Source organism: Oncorhynchus nerka, linkage group LG12 (assembly GCF_034236695.1).
Source record: "Oncorhynchus nerka isolate Pitt River linkage group LG12, Oner_Uvic_2.0, whole genome shotgun sequence".
NCBI lineage: Eukaryota > Metazoa > Chordata > Actinopteri > Salmoniformes > Salmonidae > Oncorhynchus > Oncorhynchus nerka.
This window is the reverse complement of record NC_088407.1, coordinates 51,965,300-51,983,024: the sequence shown is the minus strand read 5'-3', so window position 1 is coordinate 51,983,024 and position 17,725 is coordinate 51,965,300. Positions and strand designations below refer to the sequence as shown.

The window sequence follows — 17,725 nt, the reverse complement described above, 5'->3', positions numbered from 1 at the left end:
CCAAAAAGGTTTCAGGCAGAATCTCAGTGATGTGATCTCACACAGTATGAAGTGATGCAACAGTCATGCTTGCACACACACACACACACACTAAGCCATGCGTACTAAATAGTGTGCCAGTGTGAAATTTGTGGCACTGTCTTATGCAGATACAGACGACAGGAGGAGCAAAATAATCTTTTAATAGATGACATTTACTACGATCCGCAAATTGAAAGTCAATTCGTAACCATTAGTAGGGGGAAATGCCAGACTGAATCGTTTTGTTTGATGTACAGTCTACAGATGTGTGTTCTTATTGTCAATCATTTATTCATCTAGTATGTGGCTCTCAGAGTAGCTGCTACACCCAGCTCCCAGCCTTTAGTTATAACATCACACAGGAGAGAGGAGGAGAGGGAAGTGATGAAGGGGTGATACTTAGTCTTTTCTCCAATAAGGGAGTAAAACAGAGCAGTCATAATCTGGGGTTTAGATTCATTGGGCTGTCGTGACTGTCTGAGTCAGACTTCGATCCATACAACCTCTCCTCTTTACTTCTGTCTTTTCCTCTCTCCTCTCCTTCTGTCTCCTTCCACACCTCTCCTCTCCTTCTGTCTCCTTCCACCCCTCTCCTCACCTTCTGTCTCCTTCCTTCTTACCCCTCTCCTCACCTTCTGTCTCCTTCCTTCCACCCCTCTCCTCACCTTCTGTCTCCTTTCTTCCACCCCTCTCCTCTCCTTCTGTCTCCTTCCTTCCACCCCTCTCCTCACCTTCTGTCTCCTTCCTTCCTTCCTTCCACCCCTCTCCTCGCCTTCTTGTCTCCTTCCTTCCACCCCTCTCCTCACCTTCTGTCTCCTTCCTTCCACCCCTCTCCTCGCCTTCTTTCTCCTTCCTTCAACCCCTCTCCTCGCCTTCTGTCTCCTTCCTTCCACCCCTCTCCTTACCGTCTGTCTCTTACCAGCCCTCTCCTCACCCTCTGTCTCCTTCCAGCCATCTCCTCACCGTCAGTCTCCTTCCACCCCTCCACTCTTCTCCTCTCTCCTCCTCTCCTCCCTCCTCTCTTGTCCTCTCTCCTCCCTCCTCTCTCCTCCCCTCTCCTCCCTCCTCTATCCTCTCTCCTCCTCTCCTCCCTCCTCTCTCCTCCTCTCTCCCTCCTTCCTCTCTCCTCCCCTCCCTCTCTCCCTCTCCTCCCTCCTCTCTCTCTCTCCTCTCTCCTCATCTCTCTTCCCTCTCCTCCCTCCTCCTCTCTCCTCTCCCCGCTCTTCTCCTCTCTCCTCCTCTCTCCTCCTCTCCTTCCTCCCTCTCCTCTTCTCTCCTCTCTCCTCCTCTCTCCTCTCTTCTCCTCTCTCCTCCCTCCGCTCTTCTCCTCTCCTCTCTCCTCCCTCCCTCCTCTCTCCTCCTCTCTCCTCCTCTCTCCTCCTCTCCTCTCTCTCTCTCTCCTCCTCTCTCCTCCCTCCTCCCTCCGCTCTTCTCCTCTCTCCTCTCTTCTCTTCTCTTTCTCCCTCCTCCTCACTTCTCCCTCCAGTCTTGTCCTCTATTTTCTCCCCCTCCTCACTTCTCCCTCGAGTCCACTTTTCTCTCACTCCTCCCTCCTCTCTTCTCCTCTCTTCTCCTCTCTCCTCCTCTCTCTCGCCTCCCTCTCTCCTCACGCCTCCCTCCTCCTCTCCTCCCTCCTCTCTCCTCTTCTCTCCTCCTCTCCTCCTCTCTCCTCCTCCCTCCCTCTCTCCTCCCTCTCCTGCCTCCTCTCCTGCCTCCTCTCTCCTCCCTCCGCTCTTCTCCTCTCTCCTCCATCCTCCCTCCGCTCTTCTCCTCTCTCCTCCTCTCTCCTCCTCTCCTGCCTCCTCTCTCCTCCCTCCGCGCTTCTCCTCTCTCCTCCATCCTTCTCTCCGCTCTTCTCCTCTCTCCTCCTCTCTCCTCCTCTCCTCCCTCCTCTCTCCTCTCTCCTCCTCTCTTCTCCTCTCTCTCTCTCTCCTCTCCTCCCTCCCTCCCTCTGCTCTTCTCCTCTCTCCTCCTCTCCTCTCTCCTCCTCCTCTCTCTCCTCCTCCCTCCTCTCTCCTCCCTCTCTTCTCCTCTCTCCTCCTCTCCTCCCTACTCTCTCCTCTTCTCCTCCTCTCCTCCCTCCCTCTCCTCCTCTCCTCCTCCTCCTCCTCCCTCTCTCTCTCCTCCTCTCTGCTCTCTCCTCCCTCCTTCCTCCTCTCACCTCCCTCCTCCTCCTCTGCTCCTCTCCTCCTCCCTCCTCCCTCTGCTCTCTCTCCTCCTCTCCTCTCTCCTCCTCTCTTCCTCTCTGCTCTCTCCTCCTCCTCATCCCTCTCCTCTCTCCTCCTATCCCCTCCTCTCTCCTCTCTTCTGCTCTCTCCTCCCTCCTCCCTCTCTCTCCTCCTCTCTCCTCTCTCCTCCCTCTGCTCTTCTCCTCTCTCCTCCCTCCTCTCTCCACTTCTCTCCTCTCTCCTCCTCTCTCCTCCCTCCTCCCTCCACTCTTCTCCTCTCTCCTCCTCTCCTCTCTCCTCCTCCTCCCTCTTCTCTCCTCTCTCCTACTCTCTCCTCCCTCTCTCCTCTTCTCCTCCTCTCCTCCCTCCTCTCTCCTCCTCTCCTCCCTCCCTCTCTCCTCCTCTCTGCTCTCTCCCTCCTCCCTCTCTCTCTCTCCTCCCTCCTTCCTCCGCTCTCCTCTCTCCTCCCTCCTCCCTCCGCTCTTCTCCTCCTCTCCTCTCTCCTCTCTCCTCCTATCCCCTCCTCTCTCCTCTCTTCTGCTCTCTCCTCCCTCCTCTCTCCTCCTCTCTCCTCTCTTCTCCTCTCTCCTCTCTTCTCCTCTCTCCTCCCTCTGCTCTTCTCCTCTCTCCTCCTCTCTTCACCTCTCTCCTCTCTCCTCCCTCCTCCTCCCTCCGCTCTTCTCCTCTCTCCTCCTCTCCTCCCTCCTCTCCTCCTCCTCTCTCCTCTCTCCTCCTCCTCATCTCTCCTCTCTCCTCCTCTCTCCACCTCCTCTCTGCCCTAGTCTATGCCCCTCTTTCAGGCAGAGACATGTTCCTTCTTAATAACAAAGACTCACTGTAGAGCTTCTATTTCCCTGACAGTGATTGTTGATCTTTTCCACATCCAGTCGGTTCTTCATTTTACAGTATGTGTCTTGGTTGGACTGTAAATATCTTGTTTCTCCTAGCCCTCTGGGAATAATCTCCCTCCTAAACATAGCTGTCCCTCCTCCGCCCCACTGAAAAAACAACCCTATTTATGCACAGTCCACACTCACGGCTGAGAGATAGATGGGAGGGGTTGAGTGGAGCTGAAGAATGGGACTAAAAACAAACAAAAATAACTATTGTAAAATATACTGTGTCTGTCAAATGTATATAGTATGTATAAGCTGGAAGTAGAAGCCTAAGAGTTGTTGTCCGTTAGTTTACTTCAATTAGGGGAGGGATGGTAGGATTAGGGGAACATAATAAAGGAAAATGTATTTAAATATATATAAACTCCCGTTCAAAAGTTTGGGGTCACTTAGAAATGTCATTGTTTTTTACATAACATTTTGTTGTCCATTAAAATAATATCAAATTGATCAGAAATACAGTGTAGAGGCCCATTATCAGCAACCATCACTCCTGTGTTCCAATGACATGTTGTGTTAACTAATCCAATTTTATCATATTTAAAAGGCTAATTGATCATTAGAAAACCCTTTTGCAATTATGTTAGCACAGCTGAAAATTGTCGTGCTGATTAAATAAGCAATAAAACTGTCCTTCTTTAGACTAGTTGAGTATCTGGAGCATCAGAGAGAAAAAAAGCCAAGAAACTGAAGATCTCGTACAACGCTGGGTACTACTCTCTTCACAGAACAGTGCAAACTGGCTCTAACCAGAATAGAAAGAGGAGTGGGAGGCCCCGGTGCACAACTGAGCAAGATGACAAGTACATTAGAGTGTCTAGTTTGAGAAACAGACGCCTCACAAGTCCTTAACTGGCAGCTTCATTAAATAGTACCCGCAAAACACCAGTCTCAACGTCAACAGTGAAGAGGCGACTCCGGGATGCTGGCCTTCTAGGCAGAGTTGCAAAGAAAAAGCCATATCTCTGACTGGCCAATAAAAATAAAAGATTAAGATGGGCAAAAGAACACAGACACTGGACAGAGGAAGTTTTATTGCTTCTTTAATCAGATCAACAGTTTTTCAGCTGTGCTAACATACAGTGGGGCAAAAAAGTATTTAGTCAGCCACCAATTGTGCAAGTTCTCCCACTTAAAAAGATGAGAGATGCCTGTAATTTTCATCATAGGTACACTTCAACTATGAAAAAAAATCCAGAAAATCACATTGTAGGATTTTTAATGAATTTATTTGCAAATTATGGTGGAAAATAAGTATTTGGTCACCTAAAAACAAGCAAGATGTCTGCCTCTCACAGACCTGTAACTTCTTCTTGAAGAGGCTCCTCTGTCCTCCAGTCGTTACCTGTATTAATGCCACCTGTTTGAACTTGTTATCAGTATAAAAGACACCTGTCCACAACCTCAAACAGTCCACTATGGCCAAGACCAAAGAGCTGTCAAAGGACACCAGAAACAAAAGTGTAGACCTGCACCAGGCTGGGAAGACTGAATCTGCAATAGGTAAGCAGCTTGGTTTTAAGAAATCAACTGTGGGAGCAATTATTAGGAAATGGAAGACATACAAGACCACTGATAATCTCCCTCGATCTGGGGCTCCACGCAAGATCTCACCCCGTGGGGTCAAAATGATCACAAGAACGGTGAGCAAAAATCCCAGAACCACACCGGGGGACCTAGTGAATGACCTGCAGAGAGCTGGGACCAAAGTAACCAAGCCTACCATCAGTAACACACTACGCCGCCAGGGACTCAAATCCTGAAGTGCCAGGCGTGTCCCCCTGCTTAAGCCAGTACATGTCCAGGCCCGTCTGAAGTTTGCTAGAGAGCATTTGGATGATCCAGAAGAAGATTGGGAGAATGTCATATAGTCAGATGAAACCAAAATATAACTTTTTGGTAAAAACTCAACTCGTCGTGTTTGGAGGACAAAGAATGCTGAGTTGCATCCAAAGAACACCATACCTACTGTGAAGCATGGGGGTGGAAACTTCATGCTTTGGGGCTGTTTTTCTGCAAAGGGACCAGGTCGACTGATCCGTGTAAAGGAAAGGGGGGCCATGTATCGTGAGATTTTGAGTGAAAACCTCCTTCCATCAGCAAGGGCATTGAAGATGAAACGTGGCTGGGTCTTTCAGCATGACAATGATCCCAAACACACCGCCCGGGCAATGAAGGAGTGGCTTCGTAAGAAGCATTTCAAGGTCCTGGAGTGGCCTAGCCAGTCTCCAGATCTCAACCTGTCGTGGAAATTTCCTCTATTTACCAAATCATGAGAGCAAACCACACACAAGTCAGAGTTAGTTATCACAAAGTCCATCTTTAATTATATGAGCTCTATCACAACCCTGTGACTCTCAGATCAATTCAGTGTCTATCAATTAATTCTCTGAGAGCCCCTTACACATTGCAGCTGAGATCCTTTAATAGCAAAAGACACACATAGCCAGACAGCATAGGCATAATTTATCGTTCAGCTTTGTCTCCTAAACTATGTTATTTTCTCAAACTCAGAACCATAAACCAATCCTCCATATCAACAGGCATATATCAAATCCATCCTATCTTGACAAGATCACAGAGACACACTGACTGGCACACAGACATTGTGGAGCCAAGAGATACACGCTTGAACTCTCCCCTCTCTCCGGCCCAAGCAACTTAGTCTTGACATAGAACAGATACTGCAACCCCGCCACAGTATTATACAAAAATAACATTCTGATGAGAAGTAACTTACAAACATATGATGAATATAAAACATCTTACCTATGTTACCAACCAATTCTGATTATTCCCCAACAAACCCCATAGAAAATCTTTGGAGGGAGTTGAAAGTCCTTGTTGCCCAGCAACAGCCCCAAAACATCACTGCTCTAGAGGAGATCTGCATGGAGGAATGGGCCAAAATACCAGCAACAGTGTGTGAAAACCTTGTGAAGACTTACAGAAAACGTTTGATCTCTGTCATTGCCAACAAAGGGTATATAACAAAGTATTGAGATAAACGTTTGTTATTGACCAAATACTTATTTTCCACCATAATTTGCTAATTAATTAATTAAAAATGCTACAATGTGATTTTCTGGATTTTTTTTTCATTTTGTCTGTCATAGTTGAAGTGTACCTATGATGAAAATTGCAGGCCTCTCTCATCTTTTTAAGTGGGAGAACTTGCACAATTGGTGGCTGACTAAATACTTTTTTTGCCCCAGAGCTAGAAAGTTGGCTGTCAGAAGTATTACAATGTAAACTTACTTTTAATCTGTGTGTCTGCATATTTCAAGACATGGCAGATGGGGTTGTAATGAGACCCAATGGGCTGGACTATTCTCTTCTCATCACTCATCTTGAAAAAATCTATACTGAAAACGTGGAAATAAATCATGAATCCTTCTTCATTAACAAAATGGAAAAATTGAATGATTTATCTTTAAATATTGAAATAGTATGGGCGACCGAGAAAAACTAATTGGTACAATTTAAGGGCATGCGGTAAACAATAACGCAGGCACCAGGGATGGGGGTGTGAGTATATAGTCGTTGTTTGTGTGTGTCTGTAACACAGGAGGTTGGTGGCACCTTTATTGGGAGAACAGGCACGTGGTAACGGCTGGAGAAGTGGAATGGTATCAAATATTCCATTCGCTCCATTCCAGCCATTATTCTGAGCCGTCCTGCCCTCAACAGCCTCCACTGGTCTGTAAGTTGTTGTCCATATGTGTATGTTTAAATTTGATGTGAATTTTTTTAAATAATTTAAAAAATATTATAATTATAATATTATAACAATTTTTTTTTTTTTAGGAATGACATGTTCCTGTTTGGGTTGTGCTATAGTTTAGATTAGGTGGATGCACTAAACTCATTCAAATCTACAACAAGGAGTAATCCACATATAGACATTGGACAGGCCCGAGACGTGATGCAGTTTTAGTCTAAATAATGGTGCTCATTTCATATATTTTATTTAGTGGTGTTGAGGCAAGATTGCATTCCAGTAGGATGAGTTGAGTGTGATGTAGGTTTCAGGGTCAGGGTATTAAGTGAAAGGATGTAACCTGACATGTTGTGCCCAGAGCGCTAGCTGCTAATACGTCTGTGTCCATACAGCGTTGGACCGCACGTGGCCTTGTGTGTGTGATAGTATGCATTGTGGGCAGTGTTAGTTTGGTGCTAACTGTAGTAGCCTTAGGGTCTTAAATTGCAAGTGTAAACACACTATGCAAGATTGTAGACACACACTGCACTCCTAGTGTATTTCCTTAGCAGAGGAAATCTTTACCATCTGTATGTGTTCCTAAACCCAAACCCACAGATCCCTCTCACGGCTAGACCTTCTAATGATACACAGTACTACAGAGTGCTGCAGCTGCAACCTAGTTTACTGCAGATCAGGACTATTCAACTACACGCCTAGAGGGCCTACTACTACTGCTAATCTGTACCTGATTGGCTAATTGGCTGATTCATGTCACTAATTGGCCAGAGAGCCAGTGGTGTGTATTCATGGATGCCAAGGGAATCAGGCTTCCCCCAAAAATTAACCAATACAAAAAAGAAAAGAAAAACATGTCAAATAATGTATTAAGCCCCTCTGTGTTTCATTAAGCCTCTCTGTGTCCTTCAATTCGCAAGTGGCTGAACGTATCTCACAGGAGAAAGCTTCAGACTGAGTGAAACAGCGCCCCTCTGTCTCATTATCTGATGCTGTCTGGCCAAAAATAGTATGACATTGTTGATGCCCATAGCATTGAATGCAAGGGAAGCCAGTGAGCATTTGGCATCCCTTGATACATTTTGTTTTCAAAGAATAGCCAATCAGGGTTGAGCTAAACTGAGCAAGCTCAATTGTGAATGGTCCTGGTCCACCAAAAAAAGTGTAAAGGGAAGCCAGTTTGGATTCGGCTTCACACCAATCACATCAAGTCAAAAGTAAAATGTCATTGACTGAAAACATTTGAATTGTTCCATCTCGTTGTCTTTGCCCTCCGGTGGCTAGCTAGCTAAAATCTTCCCTTTACTAAATAAACCATGGACAGAGATGGTTATTTGGACTTGGTGTACCTGCCAATGATTATAATGGTGAATCTGATTCAACCATAAAATCATACAATGTGACCCTGGCCTGAGAGGATGGAAGGTCAATATGTAGCTAGTAGTAGACCGTTTTGGCAACATGAAAGAGAGGAGAAAGGTATTGGCATTCCTCTGCAAGTAGGGTGAGTCAACATGTTATTTTCTACTTGCAAACACACACACACACACACACACTAACACACATAGAAATCAGTACCATATGAACAGCAACATGATATATAGCTTACGTTGACTGGACTAAATCGTTTTTGCTATCTTTAAGTTGTCCCTGCATTAGACCAAGCTAAAGTGATTAGACGACGTTGAAATGTTGAAGTTGAAGTGGTGCTGGACTGATGTTAGCAGAGGAAGCCCTTGTTTTGACCTGTGGTAACTCTCCGTTGTTCTAAATCAATAGTTTGTGTTTACATTAACTTGCTTGACCCAAAACATGAATCACTTCCTTGACTGTAGGTCATGTTTGTTACATATGCTTTGTGGACTTCGTCGGACAGACTCCATCGGACAGATGTTCCTGTCTAGTTTTGTGATGAAACGAATGCGCGGTTGAATTTATTCTGCCGACAGTGACCGTTGTCTTCTTGTTGTCTCAGCCTTTATCGCGGTTGCGTATGAGCTAATGGGTTATAGACCCTTTCTGTGTTTGCGAACGTTGGCGTTGAGCACAAGTTGGTGGAAGAACACGGGAGAGTTCTTATAGAACTCCAGCAAAAAAAAGCCTCTATTTATTTACATGTTGCTTACGAGTGCATTTCACACTACTTATTATAATTGGATTTTAAGGCTCGTATGAATGTTCTGCTTAATATAATGTTTTGTGTCATCATTGCAAAGCAACCGCATTATATTTAAAAAAACACCAACTAAAACCAGTAAAAATGCCCCTTAGCTAGCTTTTGCTACAGCCTATGTCAATGAGCGTTAGCATTCTAGCTAACAACTGCTGCATCCAAAATAGTTATTTTGCCAAGGTCACAACCAAATGTAATCTTAGCAACTGTTCGAGCAAGAATGAAAACATCATCGTAAGTGTTTTTTAAATAAAAGGCTATGTTAAATGGGCGCAGATAGCGATTTGTTTCTTACTGCAGCCAAGAGTCGCGCGCATATGTGCGTGACGTCAGCATGTCGTGTACTGGAAAGGGGTCTATAGTGCAGAAAACAACTACATTAACATAACACATAGGTTGTAATATGGCTTTTTCCCCCTGGCTTCCCCATTGATTTTACCCACACACTGCTACTGCAGAGAGCCTAGTCACCTGGTGTACCCTGAAGATTAGAAGGAGGGATTGAAAAGATGAATGTTATTCTTTATATCAAATATGAACATGTATTTCATTCTAATTTCTCCTGATTGTCATTTCCATGGCTAATTCTTACTTAACAATCCATTTACGGTTCATCATGACCTCACTTCCTGTTTCCTGTCCCCAACAGGAAGTGGTTCCGTCATACCTGGCGACGTCACCTATCGTGTCCCAGGGGGCGGAGCTAATGGAAGCTCAGCTGGGGAGGGGTGTGTCTCGCCTCTCTGACCCCGCCTCCCTCCAGGTCCAGACCCTGGGATCCCAGCAGACCACAGGAGGAGGAGGAGGTGAAGGAGGGATGATGATGAAGAAGAGAAGGAAAAGGAGGAGGAAGGCACGGGAAAGCGGAGGAGGGAGACGGGAGGAGAGTGGGGAGTACTCAGAGGATGAGGACATGTTCACCATCGACATGAGCACTGATGAGGAGAGAGAGCACGACAACAACAGTAGCAGGTGATGACAGCAATTACACTATTTACATCAACACTGCATGGCTGTTTGTGTGTGTGTGTGTGTGTGTGTGCGTGTGACATCCTGTGAAGTTCTCAGGACGCTCATTTGAATACAGACAGTGTCACATTTGGGCTGTTTGGAGTGGTCTGCCAGTATTGCAGGGCGAGGCTTGTTTATGCGACACACAGCTGTCTATCAGCAGCTACTGACTGCAGTCAAGTGGTTGTGTAGGGAGGAGAGAGAAGATTACACTGTCTTGTTGAGGTATTCTCAGTTTGTTCTTTCTGCGATCCTGCATATGTGTGTATGGTAGAGGAATGATCCCTCTGAGATGTGGTTTTTGGGAACATGCACGTGTGTGTGTTTTTTGCGTGCATGTGTGAGAGAGAGAGAGAGAGAGAGAGAGAGACTCTGGTTAAGAGTCAGAATAGCTTTGCTCCACTGCAGAGGTATAAAAAAAAGCCTGATCAGCATCACAATGGTTTCTGCGAAACACATGAACCACTGCCAGCTCCTCTCTGTTTGTGTGGGACCCAGCAGGGAGGGGCAGACTCTGTTCTCAGGCATTCCATGCAGGTCTGAGACAGACAGACAAACACCTATACACACACACGCAGCACGCAAGCACACACACACACACACACACACACACACACACACACAAGATCACTTCACAACAAAATCACTTCCCAAACAGCCCCTCTCCCTGAGTAGTAAGCAACAGTTGGTAGTGCAGTCAGTCACTCAGTCTGTTAGTCTGTCCATATGCTGGTTGGGTGCTGGCTGAGACTGAGACTGGATTAACAAGCCTGAAGTGGCCAGTGTCTGTCTTTAGTGAACCCAATTATCTGTGTTCTGTGTGTGTGCGTTTTTGTGTTCAGGCTCTGTGAATACCAGCTCTCTGTCCCACGTGTTGGAGATGCTCCAGTGCCTCGTTCTTTTCCCACAATGCGCTCTGACTCTGTGGATTAATTACCGTGGTGAACGGGACCTCTCTCAGTCCCTCCTGATTCTCTCTCATTCATTTGATGTGTGTGTGTGTGTTTATTTGGTTTTACTATCCTTGTGGGGATCAGAAATCATCACAAGGATAGTAGAAAAGGACAATTCAGACAGTTGGGACGTTTCGCTGGTCCCAACAAGGACATTTACATTTACATTTAAGTCATTTAGCAGACGCTCTTATCCAGAGCGACTTACAAATTGGTGCATTCACCTTATGACATCCAGTGGAGCAGCCACTTTACAATAGTGCATCTAAATCTTTTAAGGGGGGGTGAGAATGATTACTTTATCCTATCCTAGGTATTCCTTAAAGAGGTGGGGTTTCAGGTGTCTCCGGAAGGTGGTGATTGACTCCGCTGTCCTGGCGTCGTGAGGGAGTTTGTTCCACCATTGGGGGGCCAGAGCAGCGAACAGTTTTGACTGGGCTGAGCGGGAACTGTACTTCCTCAGTGGTAGGGAGGCGAGCAGGCCAGAGGTGGATGAACGCAGTGCCCTTGTTTGGGTGTAGGGCCTGATCAGAGCCTGGAGGTACTGAGGTGCCGTTCCCCTCACAGCTCCGTAGGCAAGCACCATGGTCTTGTAGCGGATGCGAGCTTCAACTGGAAGCCAGTGAGAGAGCGGAGGAGCGGGGTGACGTGAGAGAACTTGGGAAGGTTGAACACCAGACGGGCTGCGGCGTTCTGGATGAGTTGTAGGGGTTTAATGGCACAGGCAGGGAGCCCAGCCAACAGCGAGTTGCAGTAATCCAGACGGGAGATGACAAGTGCCTGGATTAGGACCTGCGCCGCTTCCTGTGTGAGGCAGGGTCGTACTCTGCGGATGTTGTAGAGCATGAACCTACAGGAACGGGCCACCGCCTTGATGTTAGTTGAGAACGACAGGGTGTTGTCCAGGATCACGCCAAGGTTCTTTAGCGCTCTGGGAGGAGGACACAGTGGAGTTGTCAACCGTGATGGCGAGATCATGGAACGGGCAGTCCTTCCCCGGGAGGAAGAGCAGCTCCGTCTTGCCGAGGTTCAGCTTGAGGTGGTGATCCGTCATCCACACTGATATGTCTGCCAGACATGCAGAGATGCGATTCGCCACCTGGTCATCAGAAGGGGGAAAGGAGAAGATTAATTGTGTGTCGTCTGCATAGCAATGATAGGAGAGACCATGTGAGGTTATGACAGAGCCAAGTGACTTGGTGTATAGCGAGAATAGGAGAGGGCCTAGAACAGAGCCCTGGGGACACCAGTGGTGAGAGCACGTGGTGAGGAGACGGATTCTCACCACGCCACCTGGTAGGAGCGACCTGTCAGGTAGGACGCAATCCAAGCGTGGGCCGCGCCGGAGATGCCCAACTCGGAGAGGGTGGAGAGGAGGATCTGATGGTTCACAGTATCGAAGGCAGCCGATAGGTCTAGAAGGATGAGAGCAGAGGAGAGAGTGTTAGCTTTAGCAGTGCGGAGCGCCTCCGTGATACAGAGAAGAGCAGTCTCAGTTGAATGACTAGTCTTGAAACCTGACTGATTTGGATCAGAAGGTCATTCTGAGAGAGATAGCGGGAGAGCTGGCCAAGGACGGCACGTTCAAGGGTTTTGGAGAGAAAAGAAAGAAGGGATACTGGTCTGTAGTTGTTGACATCGGAGGGATCGAGTGTAGGTTTTTTCAGAAGGGGTGCAACTCTCGCTCTCTTGAAGACGGAAGGGACGTAGCCAGCGGTCAGGGATGAGTTGATGAGCGAGGTGAGGTAAGGGAGAAGGTCTCCGGAAATGGTCTGGAGAAGAGAGGAGGGGATAGGGTCAAGCGGGCAGGTTGTTGGGCGGCCGGCCGTCACAAGACGCGAGATTTCATCTGGAGAGAGGGGGAGAAAGCACAGGGTCAGAGCACAGGGTAGGGCAGTGTGATCTGCAGAACCAGCAGTGTCTTGGAATTTAGAGTGGTAGAAAGTGGTTTGACAGAAGAGGAAAATGTAGAGAGGAGGGAGTGAAAGGATGCCAGGTCCGCAGGGTGGCAAGTTTTCTCCATTTCCGCTCGGCTGCCCGGGAGGATCGGATGTCGAGCCACGGAGCGGGGAGGGGAGGACCGAGCCGGGCCTGGAGGATAGGGGACATAGAGAGTCCTTCAGAATAGGGAGATAGGTTTTTCAAAATAGGTTGAGCGAGGTTGGGAGTCATCTGCAGAGGGAGGAGGAGGGGGAGGGGAGGAGGATTCTAGTAAAGGAGGGAGGAGAAGGTGGCAAAGAGCTTTGGGGAGGTTAAAGTCGCCCAGAACTGTGAGAGGTGAGCCGTCCTCAGGAAAGGAGCTTATCAAGGCATCAAGCTCATTGATGAACTCTCCGAGGGAACCTGGAGGGCGATAAATGATAAGGATGTTAAGCTTGAAAGGGCTGGTAACTGTGACAGCATGGAATTCAAAGGAGGCGATAGACAGATGGGTAAGGGGAGAAAAGAGAATGACCACTTGGGAGAGATGAGGATCCCGGTGCCACCACCCCGCTGACCAGAAGCTCTCGGGGTGTGCGAGAACACGTGGGCGGACGAAGAGAGAGCAGTAGGAGTAGCAGTGTTATCTGTGGTGATCCATGTTTCCGTCAGTGCCAAGAAGTCGAGGACTGGAGGAGGCATAGGCTGAGATGAACTCTGCCTTGTTGGCCGCAGATCGGCAGTTCCAGAGGCTACCGGAGACCTGGAACTCCACGTGGGTCGTGCGCGCTGGGACCACCAGATTAGGGTGGCCGCGGCCACGCGGTGTGGAGCGTTTGTATGGTCTGTGCAGAGAGGAGAGAACAGGGATAGACAGACACATAGTTGACAGGCTACAGAAGAGGCTACGCTAATGCAAAGGAGATTGGAATGACAAGTGGACTACACGTCTCGAATGTTCAGAAAGTTGAGCTTACGTAGCAAGAATCTTATTGACTAAAATGATTAAAAATGATACAGTACTGCTGAAGTAGGCTAGCTGGCAGTGGCTGCGTTGTTGACATTGTAGGCTAGCTGGCAGTGGCTGCGTTGTTGATTCGGGGCTAGCTGGCTAGCTAGCAGTGTTGATTACGTTACGTTGCGTTAAAAGAACGACAATAGCTGGCTAGGTAACCTAGAAAATCGCTCTAGACTACACAATTATCTTTGATACAGAGACGGCTATGTAGCTAGCTATGTAGCTAGCTACGATCAAACAAATCAAACCGTTGTACTGTAATGAAATGAAATGAAAATGTGATACTACCTGTGGAGCGAGGCGGAATGCGACCGGGTTGTTGAGTTCTAATCGGTAGACGTTGGCTAGCTGTTGGCTAGCTAGCAGTGTCTCCTACGTTAAGGACGACAAATAGCTGGCTAGCTAACCTCGGTAAATTAAGATAATCACTCTAAAAACTACACACTCTAAACTACACAATTATCTTGGATACGAAGACAGCAAAGACAACTATGTAGCTAGCTAACACTACACTAATCAAGTCGTTCAGTTGAGGGTAATAGTTTCTACAGTGCTGCTATTCTTATTGACTAAAATGATTAAAAATTATACAGTACTGCTGAAGTAGGCTAGCTGGCAGTGGCTGCGTTGTTGACTTTGTAGGCTAGCTGGCAGTGGCTGCGTTGTTGATTCAGGGGCTAGCTGGCTAGCTAGCAGTGTTGATTACGTTACGTTGCGTTAAAAGAACGACAATAGCTGGCTAGGTAACCTAGAAAATCGCTCTAGACTACACAATTATCTACACAATTATCTTTGATACAGAGACGGCTATGTAGCTAGCTATGTAGACGGTGGGCGTTAGCTAGCTGGCTAGCTGCTGGGCAGATAGCAGTGTAGACTACGTTAGGACGACGAAATACGATAATTACGCAATTATCTTTGATACAAAGACGGCTATGTAGCTAGCTAAGAAGAAATTGCTAAGATTAGACAAATCAAACCGTTGTACTATAATGAAATGTAATGAAATGTAATGAAAAGTTATACTACCTGCAGACCGAAGTGCAGACCGAAGTGCGGATGCGACTGCTCGCTCCAACCCGGAAGGCTATTTTCAGTTTAGGGGTTAGGTTTAGGGTTAGGGTTACAATTAGGGTTCGGGTTAGAATTAGGGTTAGGTTTAGGGTTAGGATATTAATATTTCTCATAAATACTATTGGCATTAATAATTGTACCAATACTTCCAGTGCTGCAACTGGATTCACATCCTCATACACATCAAACTGTCACGACTTCCGCCAAAGTCGGTCCCTCTCCTTGCTCCGGCTGCGTTCGGTCGGTCACCGACCTTTCTAGCCATCGCTGATCCACTTTTCATTTTCCATTGGTTTTGTCTTGTCATCCATCACACCTGGTTCCAATTCCATCAATTACATGTTGTGTATTGTTTCTTGTAGTGCTTATGCCCGGTATGCTGGTATTTACCGGGTTTTGTTTGACCCATTTACATTATTGTTCTGTTGACGGTGGTTTATGGATATTAAAGGACAGAGTTGTAAATGAGTTTCCGCTCTCCTGCGCCTGACTTCTCTGCCGCCAGTACGCACCTCACTACACAAACCAACATACAGCAAAAGAGGCCTGAGAAAACACTGTGTATGATATCTCTGTGTGTACGTCTGTGTCTGTGCCTGTGTGTGCATGGGTTTGCGTGTGTGTTGTTGCTGCTAACGTCTCTCTCTCTCTCTCTCTCTCTCTCTCTCTCTCTCTCTCTCTCTCTCACTGTCTCAGGGCCTCTTCTCGGGAGCTCAATGGAGAGCAGGGCCCTAAGGCCAGTGTGTTGAGCAGCAACTACACCCAGAACACAACATACACACACTCTGATGCAGACTGGGCACGCTCACAGAGGTACATAAATATGACCCAACACACACAGACACACACACACACACACACACACACACACACACACACACACACACACACACACACACACACACACACACACACACACACCAGACATGACTAGAATAGAATAGAATAGAATAATACACAGTTTGGTTCGACTCATCTTGTCGTATGCCTTTGTAGATTAAAATAACTGCGTATGGCTGACAGTTGTTCTCTCTGTATGTCTGTCTCCCTCTCCCCTCTTTCTCTCCCCTTTCAGTGCTATAATAGAGCAGACACGTACTCTGTCTATCCCTCCTAGTGGTGGTCTGTCCATCTCCTGTCCACAGCAGACTTCTGTCTTCCCTTCTCCTGTCAGGTAAGTCATGTCACCATCCAATTTCACTTTTCAGTATAGCTTAATTAAGCCTTAATAAAAGTTATCCTTCGTTTAATTTCGGACCAACTACATATTGTCTAAAACCATGGGACAGAAACCAGCAGAGTCTTCCCACTGGGCACAGTTCAACATATAGTTTTGATTCACATTTGGTTGAGTTGTTTACTAAAGTGAAATCAACCAAATATGTCACCATATCATTGGATTTAGGTTCAAAGTAAGGTGAAAACTATACGAAATTCTCTTACGTTGATGACTTTTTGCAAATCCAATCAGTTTTCCAGGTTAATTCAACGTCAACACATATAATTGTTTGGTTGAAATGACGTGGAAACAACATTGATTCAATCAAAAAAAATCCCAGTGGGTTTGTGCTGTATTGTTTGTCCATGTCCATGAGTCAGTGTCCATGAGTCAGTGTAGTGCTGGCTCAACCAATCACATCTCTCTGTGTGTCTGTCACTCAGCAGCCCCGGTGGCTCCCGCCCCTCCACTCCGAAGAGTGACTCGGAGCTGACCAATCAGAGCAAAGACAACCCTGAGATTCTGTGGGCCTGGGGGGAGCTGCCACAAGCTGCTAAGGTACAGAGGGAGGGAGGGAGGGAGGGAGGGCAATAGAAAAAGAGAGTCATAGAGGGAGGGGGGGAAGAGAACGATTCAGAGAGACAGTATGTCTAGCTGTAGTCCACACAGTGATCCAGGAATCAGCACTGAACTTTAACCACTTTAATCATCTTCCACGAGAGCAGCTGAGGACATTATTTTACCCTAGCGCTCACGCTAACCACACATCCTCTCTCTCTCCTCTCTCTCCTCTCTCTTCTTCTCTACTATTGACACCCGGCCTCCCGCGTCCTTGCTGTAGCGTGCTTTCTTCTTCCTTACTCTCTCCTCTCGCTCTCTCTTTCCCTCTCTCCACCTCTAGCCCTCCTACCTCCCTCCGCCCCAGATGCAAGATTCTGGGATGAAGTCCCCTGTCTCCATCCCTGTGTGTGACAGCACACACTTCAGAACCATCCCCGGAGACTGTGGCCCCCCTGGCCAGACCCAGAGCCACCCAGACAATGGCCCCCCATCCCTCAACCCGTACATGCCCCAGCCTGGTAACAACACGGCTGGGCCCGTTGCTGGAAGGGACATGGAGTTAGTAGGGGCAGCCTGTAGAGAGGTGGAGGGGCTGATGGCCTCCAGGTTGCTGTCAGAACTGGATGAGGGGGGCCAGAGGAGCAGCCCGGTCAGACGCACAGACTCCCCATCCAAGAGGAAAGGTACGTCTTCTCGAACCATCGCCTCGCAAGCGGAGTGGAGTTTAGATTGCAGAATTTGAATGTCAGCTGTCACTCAGCATGCTTTCACGTCTGTAGATGTGATTGCCTCCACCATTAGCTACACGTCAAGTTAATGGATGAAAATGCCATGTCAATCATTGTATCCATGGTAACGTGTGACGCTGTACCTGCAGACAAGAGGAGCCACCACCTGGGCTCGGATGGAGTCTACCTGGATGACATCACTGAGCTGGAGCCAGAGGTGGCTGCTCTGTACTTCCCTAAAAGGTAACACGGCCCACACACACAC

General features: G+C 47.5%; 1 protein-coding gene across 5 annotated transcripts in view; it reads left to right on the top strand.

The window, feature by feature from the left end:
* Positions 1-17,725, top strand: part of lpin1a (lipin 1a) — a 50,062-nt gene that overhangs the window by 17,849 nt on the left and 14,488 nt on the right. For 3 of the 5 annotated variants that reach the window (XM_029675116.2, XM_029675118.2, XM_065025640.1), the window contains exons 4-9: positions 9,626-9,948; positions 15,649-15,765; positions 16,028-16,126; positions 16,615-16,729; positions 17,073-17,415; positions 17,610-17,703. In XM_029675116.2, the coding sequence (XP_029530976.2) occupies positions 9,626-9,948; positions 15,649-15,765; positions 16,028-16,126; positions 16,615-16,729; positions 17,073-17,415; positions 17,610-17,703 (1,091 nt within the window). The remainder of the gene's footprint in view (positions 1-9,625; positions 9,949-15,648; positions 15,766-16,027; positions 16,127-16,614; positions 16,730-17,072; positions 17,416-17,609; positions 17,704-17,725) is intronic. The other 2 variants (XM_029675117.2, XM_029675119.2) reach the window with 2 other exon arrangements.